The 19,848-nt window shown below is 37.1% G+C and overlaps 1 protein-coding gene across 1 annotated transcript in view; it reads right to left on the reverse strand.

The window, feature by feature from the left end:
• The window catches only part of SKAP2 (src kinase associated phosphoprotein 2), a 116,177-nt gene that overhangs the window by 95,154 nt on the left and 1,175 nt on the right, over window positions 1-19,848 (reverse strand). The window contains exons 2-3 of the mRNA XM_032181833.1: window positions 10,609-10,714; window positions 8,748-8,773 (exon numbers count right to left, since the gene is read on the reverse strand). Coding sequence (XP_032037724.1) covers window positions 8,748-8,773; window positions 10,609-10,714 — 132 coding nt within the window. The remainder of the gene's footprint in view (window positions 1-8,747; window positions 8,774-10,608; window positions 10,715-19,848) is intronic.

Genomic DNA, 19,848 nt, shown 5'->3' on the forward strand with positions numbered 1-19,848 from the left:
AAACCTTTCCAGAGACCTCCAGACATGCTTCTCTTTTCATATATTCCTTTTTGGAGCACTGTAACATATCTAATTTCTCTAGATCCAAAATAAACCCCTATGAACAGTGAAAATATTCTTCTCCACACCCATACGAACCACATTCATCAGCTGGACTGTCTAGCCATGGTTGAGAGTTTTACCTCTTCTATTTAATAACAGAAAAACATGGCAAATTCAGTCTGTGCCCAAAAAGCACCACAGGTCTTACCAAAGAGCAGAGTGCTTTCTTTGCAGAAAAGACAGTCAGATTTTTTACTTTGTTGGATTTTTTTTTTCTTTATAGCCCAAGACTGCTGAATACCAAATTGGATTTTCCTTTCATTAATTTAGTATGCTTTTCTTGGGAAAGCTTCTTTTCAAGCTCCAAGGCCATACAACAACTGCTTAGAATCTGAACCTGACTCCAATCTATTTTTGACACAGCCATCTTCCAGTAGCTCTCCAGCTACCGTGTTAATCTGATCAAAATATTTGCATTTCATCACACCTGTCAAACCAATCAAAAGTAAATTATCCCTCTCCAGGATTCACCTCTTCCTCCAAACAGAAAACCACAGAGCAGAGAGAGCCCATGAACAGAAAAATATTATGCCATATTTACAGCCTGCATGATCATCTGTCACTCTTGCCTGCCAGAGACCAGTTGCCTCTCTATGCATATATATATAGAATAGATATTACAAAATAGATGGTTAAAAAAAGAGTAGACATGATATTCACAACTTATACGTTGTCAAGAGTTGTTCCATTACTCCCCTATCCTAAATTTTTACTAGCTTAGAATGCACAGAATATAGGCGTACATAACTCCCCACCTCTGGTACCCTGGTTGTCAGCCGAAAATGCCCTTTTATCAGCTATGCACAAATGTACTGTCAGTTAACCTTCATGAAGATGCCAGCATAAATTTTAAATATTAGGCTGTATTTCTAGAGGAAAACATTTCCACAAGCAAAACAGTCCAGCACTCAAAAGCCACAGGCTGAACAGTAAGAGTAAACCTAAGTATATCTGGATGACTAATAGAAAAGTACACATATGAAAAGAACATTTCCATAGAATTTTACCCCTCCCAGCAATGCATAATCTCCTTCAGAGGAGTTGTAATATTTATGCCAGTTTATGTAGATACACTTCTAGCCTGTTCTTTCATTAAACTACACTATTAGCATTTTCTAATTATATTGAAGATTTTAAATTCAATAAACCTTTGTGCTTTGCATTCATATAAACACCAAATGATCTATAAAGAATCTTTTTAATATATATTTATATATATTAAATATATATTTAATACATATTTAGAGCATCCCATGTATATTCCCTAGGTATACAATATATTTAAAACAACAAAAACCATAGGCACATAAAATATCGATTTATAATAAAACAAGTATCTGCCTTAATGTCCACAATATCTGAGGTCAAAATAATATTAAAACAAACTAAAAACAAAATAAAAAACACTCTGATTTATCATAAAGAAGTTACTCAATGCTTTAAAATATTTTATAGCCTTCAGAGCATCCATGATATGTTAAATTCTCAATAAAGGCTTGAAGTCTTTGAAGATAATGAAAAAACATGAGAAAATTTATCAGAACAAATATACAGATCCTAAGTCATACAATAGTATACTTAGGCACCCCCAGTTCTGTGTGTGAAAAATGTGGAGAACAGGTCACAGACACTAAGTAGAGATACAAGTAATCTGCAGCTCTGCAGGATGAGATTAAAGCAAAAATTTCTATTTCTTATTTTAGAATAAACAGAAGTATTTGTGATTTTACACTATATACTGAAATGTAATCCTTAACTCATCTAGTTTGTATAGAAGAGCTGCAGTCATTTTGATAGAGAGCTGACGCAACATGCTGCGGAGCTTTAACAGACAACGTTTCACAACGTTTTTACGTGTTCACATGAAAGAACAACTACAGGCTACTATCAGCCTTGGGTTTTCACTTCCTAATTTTGGCAGGGTTAAAAGACATCTTAGGAGTGTATGCTATTAATATATAAGGATATTGCTCCTGACAGTTTACAGAGAGGCTTCCTACTGATTCTGTGGGGTCTCCTGCATTCCCACTCAGAGTAATCTCTTCCTTTTCTCCACTTCACATTCTCCTCCATGGAGGTGCTGCACTGCTGTTTATACTCCACCTCCTACGGAAGACTAGATAGAATTGCATTTGAAACTATCAGTGTTACTCCTTAAACAGTCAGAGGAGTCAGTGTTGAGCAGCACAAGCCACAACTCCTCTCTTCAGGTGCCAAGGACCTAAAAATACACCCCAAAACCATCAATAAATTAAAGAAAAGCATTCAACTTGCATTTATGTAATAGAAAACCGAGCTACAAAGCAACAATGGGCATCAGGTAAATGTATCCAATGCAATTTGCAGGCATAATTGAAAGCATTACTGCCTAATCAGACATCTAAAAGCAAAGCATGCTCAAACGAAATGTCTATAGACTCATTAGTTGGCAGCCATTCCATTACAATCACACATAATGTCAGTAGTGCCTTGAACCTGTGCCAATGACAACAGCATAAATTTTGCATCTCATTTCTGTGGTCATAAAATTAATGATCAGTTTAAAAATACTTCTTTGCAAAAGTTATTGCACAAAGAAATGACATGAATGTGTCCCTGTTATGTAGTCACAAGGATAATTAAGGAGTTGATGCTCATTAATACGGTTTCTTGTTTCCCCAAAATAACGTATGATTTATCTGGAACTTGGAAAAAAAAGTTTAATTAACAGTAGGTACTTAACAGTTACAACAATAATAAAAATACGTATATGAACTGATCCTATTCTCTAGATTCTGCAATTTAAACTGACCTCTTACAGGTTTGGTAGCAGAATCAGTATTTTAAGCTATCTGTAAAAAAAAAAAAAAAAAAAAAAAAAAAAAATACAATGTCTTTCCTTATTAAATGCTACCTTTTCAATTACAGCTTATTTATTGATTTAGGAAATAACGCACACCAAAGGCTGAGTATACCACATTAAGACTGGAGCATAAGACAAACTCTCCTCTTTGTAACAAGGGCTGCAGTTTTGTCCCTGTTCCCTATTTTGAAGGGCTTCCAATGGGTTTATTTGGTATAAACTGAATATAATAGGCAGGGCTATGTTACTTTAAAGGGATTTGGTTTATTGCGGAAGAAAATGAGTTTGCAAGGCGGGAAAAAGTATGTTGCTTTTTTAAAATACTCTGATTATAGTAATGAACCCCTAAACCTTAAAAGGCAGCACTTCAGCCCCTAAATCTAACAGAAAAGCAAGATGTTTCAGCCAATACCTCTGAAAGAGACTCCTGCTTGTTAGAGGTCCTCAGATCACTAACCGCTTGCTCAAGTGTAAGAGAAATAAAACAACTCACAAAAATAAAGAGACACGCAAGTCAAAATGTCTTGCTTACTGCCATTTCAAGAGGTCCCAAGTCACAGCAGGTTGCAGTAAGTGCCTTCTGCCCAGTCGTGGCTGTGGGAAGAGCCTGCTGAGCAAAGCACTGTATGAACTGACCACGCAAATAAACGCAAGGTTCTCGCTACACAGGTTTTCACAGAAACAACCGAAGCTGCTTTCAGATTGTCACAGGCCCACTTTAGCCCCGTGATAACTGAGGCTGATTTGTTAAGCTGCTGCTGACCCAAGCCATGAGCATCCATCCTTGCAAGGTGACTGGTGACAGCCACTCTCTCAACATGCGCTTTGCCCTGCAATCTGCTCTGACCACTCACTGCTGGAGAGTCTTCTGGATTGTGATGTTACCATCATAGTTTTTAATGGCTCGTTCTGTAAAGGTCAAGTAGGAATCCTTTAGCAGCTGCTTGTTAAAACTATACTGGAAGAGCATTAGGTTTATAAGCAAATATGCTTCAAGCAAAAAGAGCAACACAAACGTGTTTTACTCGCTGAGTATATAGTTAAGCTGCCTCTCATCCTGATGATCCACATCAGGGTAAGACCGTTTTGTGGTGCACTGGTGGCTGTACCTTGTGCTGCCTGAAATTGCACTTGGCATGGACACTGCACAGATAACAGCTGTGCGTGGCATAAAAGGACAACGCGACGACCTGCCTACAATGAAACGCTCCAGACTTCCAGGATGAAGCAGTATTTGGCACATTTCTAATGCATCTGATGGTTTCTCCAGAAATACATCATGATGGTCCTCGAAGGACTGCGTAACAACCAAGCCGTATCTTTTCCATTTATGGCTAACTACTAATGGTGTATTTATGCTCCCGACTGAAAACTCGAGTGTGTTAAAATACAGAACTCCTATCTGCCGCTGCTCTGATCACCACAAGCTACCACCTCCCTTTCTCAAATCCAAAATGACTCCTAAATCCCTGCTGCCATTTCCCAAAAAAAACGGTGTACAGCGGCAAAAAAAGAAATATCACCTCCACACAAAACAGGAAAAAAAAAGCAGAAAACACAAAGCCTTTGTATACAGTGCTACTCTATCAGCTTGCCTGTTTGCAGGAAGCAGGTGTCTCATGCCCCAGACATCCACTGCTCTGCCCTCTGCCAGGAGCCACACAGGCATCTGAATCATCTCGAGGTTTCCTATAGGTGCTCCCAAAACCACGCAGAGACCACCACTGATGCTCTAGAGGCATAGGCTGATCTTCTATTAAGCTCAAGTGAAATGAAAATGAAAGTGGACTTTTTTCTTTTCTTTTCTTTTTTTTTAACCACACTCAAAGGTGGTAATTAGCGAAAGTCATATAATACTTTCCTGCATTAATACTGCCACCATCATGTGTTGCAGATCAGATATGAGGTGTACTGAGAGCTTTACGGGGAACTTGTTCTGCAAATTCCCATATTATGACAGAATTTGAGACACCAAAAGTACTAGACACTTTAAACACCAAGCCAATTTTTTGCGAAGTGATTAAAAATATATATTTTAGTAAAATAAATGTAAAGAACAGATGGCAAGGGAACTTTACACGCAAATACAGTTTCTAGGGCTCACAGTGCTTCTGCCAACTTTAGCACTATTTTTAGCATAATTGAAAGCAAGGTTCTTTTAACTAAACATTTTGGCAGCCATAGTATTGATTCAATTAATCTCAAAACAGAGAAATGCCAAAAACTGTATTAACTCAGAATCTGTGACAAAGTCCAGACTTCTGTGAAAATTATCTTTGGTTTCAAGTTCCTTCCCAATCCTATGATCTAGAACAGGTCATCGTGAGTGTGACCATAGCTTTTATTTTTGCTTAAACTGCTTAGATGAGGAGTCAAATAGCTCAAATTTAAAAAAAAAAAATATATGCAGAAGTGTCTAAGAGCAAAAAGAAGTTTCCAGTGAGTTCCTTAATTTAAGAATAAAATATTTAACAATTTAATAAATACTTTTATAGAAATATTATTATTTTGGATAATAATTATACTTTTTTCATCATGAGAACAAATCCACTTTATAAATCAGCATTCTGCTTAACTGTAAAAGTCATTGTATCATTAGGTAACACAAGTCAAATATTTGACTGTACTATGAATTTAGTGTCTTAAATTTTCACATGTTCACACTTCCCATAAAAAGCTTCATTTTTCAGTACATAGGCACCAAAGATGCATATGCCAGCATATTTACTGACCTAACAAGTCAGTAATAGGCTTTTTCTTTCTGATGAGGACGCAAGAAAGTGCTCGATTTCATCAGGTCAGTTGCAAAGAAGTATGGAGGCACTTTCTGAAAGTTAGATACGCATATGGATGATTTCATTTTTAAGAAGCCAGATTCTACTCATGCGCAGGCTCTTCGATATTTGTTATTTTATTTTAAACCTCTTTGCCTTATCTTTATAGGAGGCAAGATTCCGTATGCTATTGGCAAAAGCCCTTACAACAAAAGCCCACTTGCAATACCTTAGACAAACAGGCTAGTCACTACACGCAAAAGCCAGTGGAACTTCAGGAACAAGCAGTGGTGAAACAAAGCGGAGCGACAAGCAGATGCCCACGAAGCATGCTTGTGGAACAACTTACAAACTGCTATCTGAGAGACCAGAGTCAAGTTGCTTTACGTTATTTAGGAAATATAAGAATTTTGAAAACGTAGTCCACTTCTTTCAGCCTTTAAAACATTCTTCTACGTGCCTCTGGAACGATGTCAGGTCACAGCCCACAGGATTCTTGACAAGAGCTAAGACAGCATGGCAATTAATATAGCATGATGATACTGCACATAGTGTGAATCATTCTGCACCTTTCCTTTCAGCTACAAAAAAGACTACTATTTGCATTAAAAAAATAAGAAATTGCTAATACAAAACAAAGAACGGCAAATGAGTTAAACGTGCACAGTAGTTTTTTTCATTCCTAGATCGTTTCAGTACAGTCTCCACATCTCTGCTTCCACCACCCCTCCTTTTTTCCTAAAAGATATTCTCCTTTATCACCTCATACTTTGCAAGTATTTCTTCTTTCTCTGGAGAGGGTTGGAGGAATGGTCAGACGTCTTTCCCATCAATACCATTGCAGTTTTAAATATTAATTTTTTCCATTTTTCAAACATCTAGGTGTGCACGTAGGTAAGAACATGCACAAAAGTTGACCTCATTCAGCAGCTGCCTCTGCTTTGTTACACCAATAGCTGGCAAAGAATCTGACTGCTCACCTCCATGTGAGTCCTTTGTTCTACACCTACACAAGTCACGCCTAATTTGTACAGGCCTAAAGTAAGAATGACACTATCCAAATAAAGTTTAGCATACATTTCTTGATCTCTGGAGATTACACTGACAACTCATACCACTGAACCACATTCCCACAAATATTTTGCAAATAAATGCAGGCTCATGTTTCTTACAAATTTTTCATACTCGTGGATGTAAATGTACTTGGATTTGGAGAAACTTATCCTTATTTGCAGAAGACAATGGTATAACTTTAAAGCCCTCTCATTTTATTGATAAATACTGAAAGAAAACTAAGATGTCAGCATTTGCAAGCTTCACCATCTGTACATAGTTTCAGAGAGATGAAACTAAAGAGATGATCATGAGAATTAAATAAAAGACACAATATATCCTCCTTAAGAAGCAAATACACTCTAATAAAAAGAATAAGATCGAATATAATTTTCACAGAAGTAAGAGCAAGTTTTATAGCTACAATTACAGACTATATCAATTAAATCACATTTTACTGGAGATAATGAAACCTTATTTTTATTAATAAATTGTGAGTTGCAAAAGGAATGCTGAATCAAATTGCCAATGAAGAAAGCAAATAGGTTAGAACTTCCTTGAACTTTAAAAAAAAGAAGCCGTAATCAAAAGCTGTTCTCTGCAGACAATTCTCAAATTTACTAGAGAGTTGCAGACTGAGACATAATAACCTTTCAAAAGCATGCTTTCCAGAAAGTTCGTATTTGTAACAAAACAAGCATCTCTCCTATTTTCACATTAGTCATTTTCTTAATAAAATAACATTTAACTTTTTCATCCTTAATTCAGTTTGGACTGTGAGAGAAGGAGGGAAACTACATTTTAACTGTAGTAAGGGTGCTAAGGTACAACTTCAAAAAACAGCAATGATTTTAATATAATTTTTAAAAGAATCAACACAGCTTTAATTTACAAAATCTTGGCAATCTTTGGGCAGTTTTATTTTTTCACGCAGTTGAACTGTTATACTTCTATGACTTGATTTAAGCAGTGATAAGAAATGTATGAACTTGTTGTGCCTTGTTGTAACGTTACTTGCCTGAATATGACTTACATATTTTCACTTTATCAGGAGGCACAATGTAGCCTACAAATCTGAACCTCTGGGTACAGAAACAGACAGTTTCTCAACCACTACAAGAAGTGAAGTTTTGCATAGGCTTTTTTTTGACCTCACACTGTGACCCTCATACCAGCATCCACAGGCTATAGGTCATGACCTCAAGAATTAGCATCATGGAAATAAGAGCCCTTCCAGGTTTAGTTACAGAACAGAACACTGTAGCAACACACTCCTTAGTCTTTTCTAAACTGAACTCTGCAGCATTGTTTTAACTCCCCTAGAAGATGATAGATAACCCACACTTCAGTTTTCATTACTAACACATTAAATTGTCTCCTCTCCAACTAAAGGTCTGAGATCCTGCTGCATTATGAAAACATTCATTTGCTGTGGATCAAAAGCCAATATCATATTGCCACTAGATGAGCCTATTAAAAGGTTGAAGAAATATCACTATGGAATTGAAGACTTTTGTGATCACTGTTGAGAAAAGAGGCTGAAATAAGTTATTCTGTTACCATTTTATCTCCTAAACTGACTACTTTGCATACACTTCTTCTGAAAAAAATTTTTTTTGCATGACATGGCCTTACACAATGTTAAGCTATTACTAATTAAGTCAGACATAAGCTCTGACTTACATAATATATATTAATTTCTGAGCTATTTTTCTAACTTTTCTTTTCATCAGTAAGCACTCTTACATGAGTTAAATGAAGGGAACGGGACCTAGCCCTGAATGATGGCTCAGCACGAAGTCTGAAACTCAGAAGCTCTTTTCTGTTTCCCTCAGCAGGTGGAGCTAGCAGCCTCAGCCTGGAGAGTCGAGCAACACACGCTTCAGCATTTAAAAACAGAGCATGTTCTGATTGTTCAACTGAGTGTCAGTCGGTAAAAATATACTACAGTGGAAAAAAAAATGCATGACATTTACCTTTATCCTGGAATTCTTGAGGGTAACTGCAGGAAAAAGGAAAACAAAACATAATGCAACACACTTGCAAATCCAGAGCAACAGAACAGAGCATAAAACAATTCTTAGCTTTCAACTACTTCCCGTGATTGAAACGTAGTGCTGCTAGTTTTCCTTAATTTTTATTTTTGGCTAAATTATTTAACTATATTTCATTTTACCTTTGCAGCTGAGAGAATCCCCAGTCCTTTTAAAGAAGACTCCAACAAAAAATCAACTCTCATAGGGCAGTCTGTTCTAGGTACATATGTCAAACTCAGATATCTTAATATGAAGATGCTTTTGTACGTTAACATTTAAAAGGTTTACTAAAATTATTTCAAAAATTGTGTGCAAGTAAAAGCCATTAAACATATCCTATAACACAGTAGGTTAGCAGGAAAAAAAAATTCAGAAGTTGTAGTTCTAGTTGTGCTATATTTTCAAATCCAAATAGAAGTGTTAATAATTACCTATATATTTAAAAGTTGATGCTTGCTTGAATATAGAAGCATTTTCAAATATGAAGATGACTATGTAATGCCTAAAAAAATATCTATCATCCCACAGGCAAAAAATACTGTTTCTTCAGAAAAAAAAAATAATCCTCGGATACACTTTGATGTATGAAGATAAATAATCATGGGAGAGTTATGTAAAATGGCTATTCAAGAAGCATGTACTGACTAGAGATTGTGTGAAAAGAAAATTTCACCAGAAATGACTGGCAAACAAAATGCAGCTGCCAAAATCATCTTTATGGACAATAACCAGTAGTGCACGTAACAGGCTAGTCAGTAAGGAGATGCCTACAAGTAATGAGAAGGAGAGAAAGGAAAGGTCTGAGGATAAGAGATAGAAAAATGCATACACTTAAGCATTTGTGGCCGGAATGAAATGCACAAAAGTTTTCAATTACAAGAGTTTTGGACACATCTCAAGTCTTCCCCCAGTTTACGATACTAAGAATGGTGCCCCTGCCAGATGACTGTGCTGTCTTTGAAACTGTAAACAAGTTGCCACATATGCAGGAGCACATCATCAAAGCAGAGCTTAGGAGGTATCCAACAGGAGCAATCAGTAGAAAGATACTTAAGAAATGACAATGGGAAAGGAATAGCAAGTACTAGATTACGTCTTAGTTGTCTAGAGTTATAAGAAAATAAATCTTGCAAAGGATATTTTGTAGCACACACAAAACTATAGCCAAATATCTTTAAACAAGTTGTTTTTATTAACAGTAAATCACAATAGAGCTGAGTCTGAAATCATAGCTGATTTTTTGTTGTGTGTAGTTACTTAAAAATCAACGGAACAAACATTTGCTTGGCCTGCCCCAGCATTTCACTATTGTAACATTGCTGAAACAAACTAGTATCCAGTTATGTTTCAATTTTCTACTACAAAGAGCTCAAGGGCAGACTATACAGTAAAGCAAACTCAGCACTGAATTACTATGTTACACCAGCTGAGGATGGCAATAAGAAGCTCAATCATATTGTTAATACATTTTCTTTCTTGTATTTTAATGAGTCTTATTTAAAGTAGGGGTGAAAGTAAGCTCTATGCAACAAGTTTTACAGTCAGGGTTCAGAATATTACAGCAATTCAAATGGGACAAATCTTTACATTCCCTTTTCTTACTGAATCCTAGCAGCTTCATGAACGATATAGAGGTAAACCCATACAGATTATCTGACGAAATCAAGATATAAACAGATTATTAATATTGCTAACGCTTATTAAAAGACTATAAAAAAAAAAAAAAAAAAAAAACACAACTAAGTTATCAGTAAGTTACATTACAACATATTAACATATGAAAGCCATAAAGCTCACATACCTTGCCTTAACCTCTTTTATCTTCTTAAGAAGAACATCCTTTTTTTCTTTTGCTTTCTTAGACAGATTTTCTCCTTTTAGGGTTTGAGAAATAAACGTGTCGACATCTAAATAAGAAAATAAAGAAAAAATTGTACAGCTCAAATAAGACATACTGCTGTAATGAGTTTGTCCAGATACTACTATGAAGAAACTAAGAAAATTATTTTCAGGCCTACACACAGCATAGCTAGCAGACACTTCAGATTCTAAATGGGATACATTTGTGCTCTGATCTACTTATGCTTAGCACAGCAAATCCTATGGTGACATTTGATTCTTGCTCACCTAATTATGCCAAGTAAGTCCTAATAAATTTCAGTACTGTAACAATTACTTTCCATCATCTAAAGTAAGGAATAAAGCTAAAACATGGAAACAGCCTTTATGCAAGTATTACTGCCATGTTACTTCAGAAGATCAAGGTAGGAAAGCGGTAGGAAATTCACTGTTTCAGCAGTAATGCCTACTTGGCCACTAATATAGGTCACTTACTGGTTCCAGTATTTTCAAACGTTCTCGCTTTGCCTCTGATCTCCCTATGTGACTAAAAGTTTATAACCAAAGCCTTAACCCTGCAAACAATTAGGTAGCCATGAAAATAACCACACTGAATTAGTCAAGACTAAGCATGTACTTGAAGTGCATATATGCACTTGTAAAATCACAAACTAAAACTCTAACCTGCATTGTATTTTTTTTATTCTTACACAGAAGACATATTTATATAGTAACGTAGAATCAAAGCATCCCATAAAAGCTACTGTGGTTCTTTGTAATATAGTACATATCCAGTGCATAGTACAAAAACAGTGCAGTGACTTAATTTTGGTGAGAGCAAGTCCTCCAGTAGTATATTTTCTTGGTTAACAAAAATAATTCCCTAAATTCACCATAAAAAATTCTTGTGATTACCAATCAACTATCCTAAGAATTGAAAAGCAGAACTACAGAAAAAAAAATAATCTTGCTTGTTAACTTCATTTTCTCAGCGGTATGGGATAACACTCGTTCATTCAAGAAGGGAAAGCGTACCTGAGTCACAAACACCCCCAACAGGTGCCCCCCACCCACACTTTGGCACAACCTGTGTACGTACATGTAGATACCAATAGTACTGATTTATTCTGTGCCTTTTCAAATTAGATGAAAAGATACTTCCATCTTTTTTGGAATGACAAAAAGGTATTTTCATCCCATCAATTGAATGAAATTTCACTTTTCATAATGAAAATACAAAACCAGCCAAGTAAGTACTCAAATATTCACATGCAAAAATTACCCTTTAAAACAGTGTTAAGTGAATATTTACTTCAGGTTCCCTAACTGAAAGCTTTAATTGCCTGCTTTTTTCTCTACAAACCAGAAATTCCACAGAAACGTGTCACTCTTCATCCTGTCAGTTGCAAGAAAGCAAGTCAAAAGTTACTCTTTGAGAACACTAGCATACCATTACAAAGATGTAATTCTTTCATGTAATTCAAATAATTTACCAGAATATTTACATGGACTTGCTGTCTTCACAAAATATGGTAAAATCTGCATTTTTCAAGCATTTTTGAAGTTCTGAATAATAATATTATTCCCCATTCCCATAAGAGGGAAGGGAGAACCTTCCCCGTCACGTTTCTCATAGCAGTCCCCAAGGCAGGAAAAGAAAAAAAAAACAACAAAAAAAAAAACTCGGTTCTATGTGATTCCTTCTGTAAAAGGACAGAAGGAAAGGCACTTAATATGTCTATTAATGAATCCTCCAGACTTGCACCCCAAAGGCCTCAATGCCGTAAGCCAAGCATACATGGAAACATCTTGTCCTAACACACAGAAAACCTATACATCTCCATAAATCCCAACGATTGTAATTTCCGATCAAGGGAGCAAGGAAAGGCACACGCAGTCCCAGAACACTGACTGTCCACAAAGCCTCCCTTGGGTCAGAAGACCTGCTACTTTCTGAGGGCAAAAGCCAGAACAGCCAACAGTTTTTCCTCAATTATACCTAACAGGATTTTCCGGTAAAGACCAACCTTTCAGTCTCGAAGGGACATGCTGATTAAATATTGGTTTCTTCACACTTTTGCATATTTATTTCAAAAAAACGGATAGCCACTTCTACCTTCCATTACAGCAACAATGTGAAAGCTTTGAATAATCAGGTGGTTTATAAATAAAGAGCAATGATTACACAGTAATCTTCAAACATTAAATCACCAGCTTTGCCTCAGAAGTTTTCATGTAAACTCAGTGGGCTTCATTACTTCTTGGAAAAGCTCAAAACCCAGCTGAGTATTATGTCATCTCAGGTTTTGACTGACTGTCAAAGCTTTCTTTAATCACTGATGTTGAGATAACACAATTAAGAGTAGGGTGGGGAAGAGAAACCAAGTTTATTATCATTTCTGGCTTAGAATGCACTGTAGATATGAAAAATCTGACTAACTACATTACTGAGAGAACCTGTTCTTTTCCTGAAAAGCTTGGACTTCAAAAGCAGAAATAATACAGCGTTTTTAACCATGGAGGTACAGGGCAGAAGTAGACGCTCCATCTATTCTCAGTAAAAGCAGATAATGAGGTGGAGAGGGAGATGAAAAGTGAGGTGGGGGAGAGCCAGAAAGACAGCAAGCACACACAAGCTCCTGACAAGTTAGTTGTTTCTACACAGCAGCACTTACAGAGAAGACCTCCCTGGAATGTCTTCACTCTCCCGTGAGACTAAAACAAGTTCTATAAGTTCAGGTAGCCACAAACAGAATACTCTATACTCATCGTGGAACACTGTCTCTTATGTGTGTTCAGAGAAAGCGTATGGCTTGCTTCATCACAGCCCCAATATATGAAGACAGACCTGATGTATGCATGATCTTTAACAGGATGCCAAAGAAGTAATATACTTGCAAATACCGTATTACTATATCATACATTTTCTTAACTACTGACAATTACACAGATGATATATGTCTTCCTCAAACCATCTTCTGATCTAGCGCTGTAAATCCATTCATGATGTGCCAGATGCACATGAGATTAGTCACTTATCCTAAGTTCCTCTGGACAAGAAGCAAGAAAATCTAAGTTATGATCATTACTTCACTACCTGTTCTTCTACACCATGGAAGAGTATGAAAGGAATAATTAGCAAAAGCTTCATCGCTGGCTTAACATAAGGGAATGATGACTCAATTTCTATGACATTCCTCAAACTTACCTTAGAATGAGACTCAGCTCTTTGGTATGAGAGATGCAAGTCTTATACAGTCAATTTCAGGCAGAACTTCATACAGAAGATACAAAATTTACCTATTTCTCACCACTATTCTAGTCACTAATTTGCTCTTCCTTCTCCAGGATGATCCAATACTTGATCTCTTCTCTGACAGTTTAATGCTGAGATGCATTAGTAGTGTAAGTTACTAGTCACAAGCATCTGAGTGTAAATCCATTTCCTTTATGCTTCAGTAGCATTTGGCCCATTCATTAATTTAAGAAAACAAAAAGAGAAACAGCAAGAAGAAAACCTCTTTGAACTGGTTCATGATTTAAAGGAACTTTTACTCATCAGTTTCCAACAACACATGAAACAAATGATGCTTTTCCATATTTCCATCCCTTGTTTCTAACAAACTGAGCAGCTATTTAGAATCACACATTGCGGAGGGAGGTCTACCACCATAGCAACTCAGCTACTCAGTTGATTATTTCCGCTGAAAATACCAGAATTTCAAAGAGAAATAAACCTTGAAAACTTACTCAAACTTCTGTTAAGCTTGCATGTTAAACTGCCTGATTGCTTGACTGTAGTACTTATCCTCAGTTTCTTAAATCTCATGATTTCACCTTCGCCTGAACCATACCCCCGAGAAATTATTTGCCTACAGAAACGAACAACAGACACGGGACTGAAAGATCCAATTGATAAGATCCCCTCACAAATTGCTCTGTCAATACAGGTTGCAAGCTGATAGAGCTGAGAAGTCACACTACAGTAGAGCTTTGTCCGATTCAGCCGCCTCGTGTAGCTCAAGGCCTAATTGCCATTTCAGACAACCGGGAAAAGCCGAACGGCCAGTTTAATTTTGTTTCCATCTGCATTCCTTTCAGGAGGAAAAAAAGTTAAGATTGTTTTTGATTTTCATCGTTAAAACATTTTGTGCTTCTCCTTACTTCAATAACTGTAAGCAGATACCTTCTGCAAGTTTTCCACCATTTGAAGTCTTTGGGGCTACTTTCTTTAATGAAGATGGAAACAGCACACACGGATGCTTTCAAGAATATTGTTGGTTTTTAGCCCAAAGCAAGTGCTGCATTTAAGAGTACCAATCATAACTCACAGTACTTTGTTGTTTATAGTGCTTATTCCAATGATTACCAGTTGTACTTATAGACAAACATACATAGGACAGAACCACCCATTTTTTGTGTTGAGGTGGGCCCAACAGGCTCTCACAGAGACAAACACTGTGACCTGGGCCTTCCTTTCTCCCCTCCTTCTTCAGATAACCAAAATGTTAGTCACTTCTTCACCACCTGATGAGCTCATGCTATTCAAATGACAGAGTGATGAGAGAGGTGTGTTTCCACTCACGGGGCAGGGAAGGCAGCCAGCTCCCTTTACGCGACCTGATGAGAATGCCGAGCAACCCCGTGCCAGGACTGGACACACAGCCATCATATGACAAGGGACACTTGCACCATGTCACCTGGTGGATGTGCTGCCGGTCACACCAGGAGGGAACGGCAGGTCAGCACAACAATCCACCACCAGCCCTTTCCCATCTCTCTCCTCCACACTACGGTTTGCGAGAGCCAGGAGCTGGCTGCAAGCCAGGGAATTTTGGAAGGCCGGCCAGCACATTTCTGAAGGTAGCTGCAAGCTAGGCACATTTGTGCACAGACACTTTTCAAAGGTGACCAACATCAAACAGGCTGCCACTTATCTTTCAGCTTTACACAGGGTAGCATTAGAAAGCAATTAATTCATTGGGTTTCAAACTTTTTGTACAACTCGTCAATACGGAACAGGCCCGAAGACAAATTATCATGCAATACCTGTGACTGCCTATCCCTCTGCACATAAATCTGGCACCTTTTAAATCAAGAAATATTTGAGGATTTTGCTTCTGCTCTCTCCCCCCTTCCTCCCCAACTATATTCAGAAGTCTCTCTCCAGAGTTTGCTAAACTGTCTTTATATACACACACACAAATATGTACCTATACCTACATAAACACCTACACAGAAACAGATATAAAATAAAGGTGACTGACACTAAGATATTTAAAAATAATCACATTGATCCAGTCTAATAGATAGGTGAACACTCCTTTAGCACAAAGTCCTGGAAAGGACTGCCTTTACAAACTGTTGAAGCTTAGATCTCCAAAAGCAAGGGTATCTTGCCTTGTTGCCACATACAAAGTGAAAATACTGAAAAACATTAACGCTCAACAATTTCTGTTAATGATTTAGAAAGCAGAAGTACCCTAAAACCACTGAGACTCCTCTGAAGAAGTAAACAGATAAGGCATCTCTTTTAAGAAGTGAAAGAAAAACAGAATCATAATCAAGGACTATATTCTAATCCCATTGACTGGGTAGCTGAGCATCCTCTCTCTACATTAAAGAGGTGAGAAAAGATCAAGCTGTAACACATTAAGCTTATCATGAAAAAGCCATACTAGTACAAATCATGATCAAGTTACAAAGTGATTCCAAATGAACTATAATAAAAAATGTTAAGGATTAACCTAAAGATTTACACTGTATGCTACATTATGCTGCATCTATTGTGGTTTGTTGACATATGATTATGAAAGAAATGTAAACCCAGTCAGATGGGGAAGATAGACTCCACGTTAATTGAAAAAGACAAACTAAGTGAATAATGAGTATATAAAAAATAGCCTATGCCATTTTTATCACCCATATATGACACTTATTCTCAAATTTATGGCAGAGACAATTGAACTATGTTTCAAATCACTGGAGGTTATTTCTTACCAGGAATGCCTCCACGCATTTTTTCACCTCACTGTTTCTATTCTTATTCCATTACTATTGAAATACATATATATTACCAAAGCTGTAAATACTTGTCTGCTTCGAAAACGTCTATAATCGCCCTGGTTTATCGTCTAAAGATGGGTTCTTCAGCAAGAACCAGCATTCATTAAAGCCATGGTAATGGGAAAATGGTACTTTAAAACACAGAAAGGTAAAGTTTTAAATGAAAGCCTCATTTTAAAATCAAGCCAGCCAGTGAAAAAGAGCTATGATGTACCTAGGTGATATTTCTTATGATAGGAACATAAGGAGCAAGCCCAGCAACAGCTGACAAGGAGGTCAATAAGGACAGCTAGTTTTCTGGGCATCAGGGGTAAATATAACTACTGCAGCACTCAGAAATAAGAGGTAAGCATAAGGAAACTTTCTTGACTCATGCACTGGATCTACCATCTCACAGTTTTCTCACCTTGCACCCTTCTGCATGCTGTTTCCAGGGTGCAGTGAAACAAGGGGGCAAAACAAATATTAATTTGAGGAAAAGTTTAGAACCACAGAATCATGAAATAAGGCAATTTGGATAATACAACCAAGCATTTAAACAAACTGAGTAACGTTTCGGTGGAAACAGTCCTGAAGGCAAGAACAGAATTTTACTGTTTAGTTTTATTTTTTGTTTGTTTGTTTTGTAGAACAAGGAAAAGTGGATATGGAATTTTCCCATCTCTATATGAACTAGAAAAAGGGTTTTATTCCATTTCCATGATGAAAAAAAATCTTTATAACTTTTCATATATGAATACAGAAATTCAAACTAGAAATGCTGACAAGTGCAAAAGGAGAACTGAAAAAAAAAAAACAGTAAGACCCTTACTATAATCATGGATGTCATGAAGATAAGTGGAAAAGAAAAATGCTACGTATATCTAAAGATCACAACACTACCAAAAACTTCCAAAATAAAGCATTCTCAACTCCTCCAACTAAATCTCCACAAATTAAAAAAATATATATTTTTTTCCATCTAGATGACTGAAGCAACCAGTCTGATTTATGTTACAGAAGAAATAATATGCCTCTGGGGAAAATACAGCCTCTGAAGTCCTTCTCAGCTGTGGACAGGCCAAAGCTTAGAGTGTGCATCAAGAAGTAAAGAAAAAAAAAGAAAAAGAGCAGGGGCCTCCAACATAACCAATCATAATTTGACAGCAAGAAAAAAAAATATAACAAATAACATCCCACTCTGCCAAGCATCCACAAAGAGATCCTGAACACACACACAGAGGATACCTTTTCAAAAGAAGAAAAAACACAGTAGAACTGAGCTTCCTTCACTAAATCCCAAAACCTCAAGCATCATCTGGAAGGTGCAGAGACGCAGGTGGGAATGAAGAAGTTAGATATGCTACCACACACCTCCCAGGTGTAAAGAGAGCAACAAGACGTCTTTCTCCCCTCACCAGAAGTTCAACTTGTGACCAGAGGACCCTGTTTCTGCTTCCAGTGTTTCCCTCCCACCACTTAAACAAGCCAGAGAAGAGAAGACGGGATTGTGAAATCCCAGCAATCCTCTGCAATAAGCCCATTGCTTCACTGACCTTTCCCCTTAAGCTTTACAGAAACAGCTTCCTCCTGCTTCCAACTAATGTGGTTAGCCCCGAGCTCAAGCTGTGCTTCTGCCTGGAACATTTCAGCGCCACTGACATGCAGCTACAGTGACCCTGCCAGCATGTGTGACAGAATTTGTTTTTGCATTGAAGATATAATATTGTTTGGGTTCAAAGTAAAGCACTCACGAGTCAGAAAGTTTCCTGTGCAACTTTAATTCATCCCCTGGCGTGTTTATTCCCATTATCACCATGTTTAACTACAGGAGCACTTAGCATGTTTTCCAGTAGGACCCCTACTTGTTCAGCATAGGGGGGCGGACAGTTCTCTAACAATCAATCAAGGCCAAGCAGGGATAAGGAAATCCATATGATCGCTACTCCATTTGTTGCTGAAGTTGGGAAAAGTAGGCAAAAAGCTCTAGGACGGGGAAAAAGCACAATATTTATGAGATTTTGTATCTGTCACTGCCTCTCTGCTCTACAAACATCAGGCTAAAAAAAAAAAAAAAAAAAAAAAAAAAGGGTGCTTGACACTAGACATCAACTGCATGTTCTCGACAGAACTTGATATGAAAAAGTGCCAGCCACTCATAATGGCCACTGAATAGAGACATCCAACTGACATTATTTTCTGGAGAAACCAGCACAGCACAGAGGCAGGTGAATCTGAATTCCACTTCTGTTCTGCCATTGATTATTTTTGTGACCCCAGATCACATCTTGTTTATTACGCTAATTTTACCGACGGGAAAACAATATTCTTTCATCTCAAAGAGGTGTTGAATCAATACCTGTGAGCCATTAAAATAATACATTAAGAAGCACCCTTGAAGAAGAGCATGCAGAAATGAGTGACTATCTATTCACTGCAGCCTTTGTATTGTATAAGGGATGCTTAATGAATAGCAAAGATATGACAGAGCTCCCTTCCTTCCTCCATTACCATACATCTTCAGTACGTGAATAGTTCAGGCAAAAAGCAGCAGGGCACTACATAAATAAAGATTACCAGAACCTAAATGTGGCCACAAAAGAACTGCTCATACCATTTGAACTACTCTAATTTCATGAAACTTTATACTTGTAGCAATTAATGGGGGGTGTTAACACATTAACTGTAAAAAGTCAGGCTTTGTTTTTGAAAAACAGAATCAGGTTATTGAATTTTTACATTGCATGACCATAATTATCCATGCATTTGTTTCCCTTTGATAATTCTGCAAGTAGGGCCTAAAAGTTACAAACTAGTATTTGTTCCTCACTTCCCCATCTCCTCTCTGCTAGATTTCTGTTTGCTCTACAATTGCACCGCCATAAAGTTAACAAGTGTTAAGCTCATTTTGCATCAAGACCCAAACCAAAATTGCATGTGAATGTAAATTAAATCTAAAACAGTGCTTATAGAGACATATTGTGTAGCATTTATGCTACCATAACAATGACAAAAGATTTAAAGACCATGGGTAAATCATTCCATTCGCGATTATGGATGGCACTATTGAACCTATCTCATTTTTTTCCAGAAAAGCTAAAGTTGTACTTGGAGTACAAACAGGAGATACCCAGGCATGATTTAGGCTGCTGAACTC

This window comes from Aythya fuligula, chromosome 2, assembly GCF_009819795.1.
Source record: "Aythya fuligula isolate bAytFul2 chromosome 2, bAytFul2.pri, whole genome shotgun sequence".
Classification (NCBI taxonomy): domain Eukaryota; kingdom Metazoa; phylum Chordata; class Aves; order Anseriformes; family Anatidae; genus Aythya; species Aythya fuligula.